The sequence below is a fragment of the Vicia villosa genome, linkage group LG6 (genome assembly GCF_029867415.1).
Source record: "Vicia villosa cultivar HV-30 ecotype Madison, WI linkage group LG6, Vvil1.0, whole genome shotgun sequence".
NCBI classification, from domain to species: Eukaryota; Viridiplantae; Streptophyta; class Magnoliopsida; order Fabales; family Fabaceae; genus Vicia; species Vicia villosa.
In genome coordinates, this window is record NC_081185.1 from 116,045,245 (window position 1) to 116,047,892 (window position 2,648).

General features: G+C 34.8%; 1 protein-coding gene across 1 annotated transcript; it reads right to left on the bottom strand.

Moving 5' to 3' along the window:
- Positions 1-753: 753 nt before the first annotated feature.
- Positions 754-1,738, bottom strand: LOC131612152 (RING-H2 finger protein ATL67-like). The gene has a single exon (XM_058883964.1). It carries the CDS (start codon positions 1,654-1,656, stop codon positions 1,099-1,101), a length of 558 nt encoding a protein of 185 aa, XP_058739947.1. The 5' UTR covers positions 1,657-1,738; the 3' UTR covers positions 754-1,098.
- Positions 1,739-2,648: the final 910 nt, after the last annotated feature.

A 2,648-nucleotide genomic window follows, 5' to 3' on the forward strand; every position in this document is an offset into this window, starting at 1 on the left:
AACCCATGATTTTTTCTCTTGCGGTTCGGATATTTTTTTCCGTCAAAACCGTCAAAACCGCACCGCGAACACCCCTAAGCGAGTGCTTATTTTATGGATACAAATGATATTTCCAGGAATGTGACATTGAAATTTAAATATTTATTTGTGTTTCAATTTTTGATAAATTATATGTGGATACTTTTTAATTCAAGGAATAAGTTTTGTTCATAAATTTCTTTATTTTTATTCACATGTCAAAGAATGAAAATATAAAATAACCAATCATAACTTCTCACTCTCATATTATTTTAACATATTTATTTTTTCAATTTTCAATTTTTTAAATTTAATTAAAATAAGAGTTAAAAGGAAGTGCACTGACACTGTAAAATAATTTTACACTGTCATCCAATAGAAAGCTATCAATTAATCATGTCATTAAATTATTTTTTAAATAAAAAAAATGGTTTAATTGGATATATGGTGGTGATTAGTTGACAGTGTAAAAATATTTTATACTGTCAATGCATCACCCTTTTTCTCTTAAAATAAAACCTAAAAAAATTCTTAAAAACTTTGTTCATTTGTGAAACACATTGATAGGAATAAAATTCCTTGATATTTCCAACATTATAATTTTAATCCTTCAAACAAACACACCCTACGGGATATTTTCTGAATTAATTATCTTGTTTGCAGATTTTAATAAAAAAAATTAAAAACACAATTTTTGATTTTAAAATTTAAACGATTTGAATTTCACCAACTATAGTTAATAATTAATTGTAATTATGTCAAGAGTAAGATTCCAAATTATACCGTTGGATTTCCAGATTTACATAACCGATGTAAATTCGTAATTTGACCAAAAGAAAGACGCATTATAATGCTACTGCAACGGCCGCAACATAGTGGGCGCAACGCAATAACTGCATCAGATCGCAACGGACTTTACAATCTTCACAAATAATTTTCACAAATAATTTTCTTTTCTAACTTTCTTACATAAAAAAGCCAAACATAAATCTCATAAAAATCTAATAATTCATATAGCATCTGAATTCAATTCCTGACTAAAATAATTCTCAACCTGACTATATTTATATATAAAAAGAGTCACCTTCTTCGTCTCCGATCAGCACCGTACTGAGAAAGCGGAACAACCTCTTGAAGCGGAGTAGCTAGCGGCGTTGGAAGCGGGGAGTTTCGACAAACCGGACAAGAACCGTTAAGCTTCAACCACGAATCAAGACAGCAGAGATGAAAATAATGACGACACTCCGGCATCATTCTCACCATCTCCGAATCCTTGTACTCACACAAACAAATAGAGCACGTTGTGTTTTGTCCTAAGACAGTTGCGTTGTCTCTGTTGAATTGAAACCTCGGATAGGAGTTTATCACGTTGTCTTCTAGACCGACCACGGTGTTTTCTTCGGCGAGTTGGTTTTCTTCATCGGTTTCAGATATGAAGATGTCACGTGACAAAACGATACCTTCAGTGTAGTTGTTAGGATTATTATTGTTGTTGTTGGGGTTATTGTTGTTGTGGTTGGTGCGGCAACATAGGTAGAAAGAGAGGAAGAGAGTGGCGAGGAGGACGAGGAAAGCGAGGGTTATGGCTATGGAGTAGCCAAGGCCAAGGTTGGTGAAGTAGCTGTGAGGAGAGGACATGGAGAAGGGAGAGGAAGAAGAGGAGGAGAGAATAGGGAATTCTCCATTTGTGAGGGAGAGAAAGAGAAATTGAGGGAGGAAATTAAGGGGTTAGGATGGGATTATTTTTTGAGGGGTAAAGGGTGGGTGAGGGTTTCATCTGCTGCATTTAATACTGGGTTTTTGTGGAGAGACTCGAGTTTCAAATTTCAATAAGGGGGTTAGGATGCATTAAATTGTATGGGAGAGAGAGTGAATGGGAAGTTTTGTTTTGGTTTCAACTTTCTTCTATTGAGATTTGAGAGTCAATTAGAAGTACAAAAGTAGTCAACTACAAAAATACTCTTTGGTTTTGTTGTGTTGTTTCTTGGTTTGCTTTTATTATTATTATTATTTTGATATTAAAAAAAAATAGTTAGCATAGAAGAATGAGATTTCTTTTTGAATAACAAGTTTTTTTCAATTTTTTTTTTCAAATGAAATTATTATAACATTCATTTGAAAATACTATTACAAGACGTTTGAATAATTTTTTTTATTGATGTCATCGTCCTCCACCCACATGCCTCAAACGCCCGCCGGTAAAACAAACCTGCCCAAAAATTTGCTTTCGAGATCTTTGATTTTGATCTTTTGGAGGTCGTTCTTTTATGTTTTGGTTTGTTTGAGGTAGAGGTGTTTGATGTGATGGTCCTAGGACAATAGTCGCATCGTACAATTCTTCGACTATTTCTCCCCAACTTGCAGTGCTTTCAAAGAGATCAGCGCCCATGTTGTTGAAGCTGGGTCGACTCGGTTGGGTTACTTGTGGGTGGGGTTGTTGGTAGAATTGGGATGATGAACCGAGTTGAAAATGAAGCATTTAGTCTTGTGGGGTTTGAAATCCATATGATGGTTGGATGCTTTGGTGGTGAGATGTTTGGTTGTATATTGGTTGGGTGCTATGGTAGGAAGGAGATGTGTCATATGTGTCATCATTGTTGTGGTAAGATGTGGTGTCAGCATAATGTTGG

What these genes read in the sequence shown, in the direction of transcription:
- LOC131612152 (XM_058883964.1), bottom strand. Translation starts at nt 1,656, where the DNA reads ATGTCCTCTCCTCACAGCTACTTCACCAACCTTGGCCTTGGCTACTCC.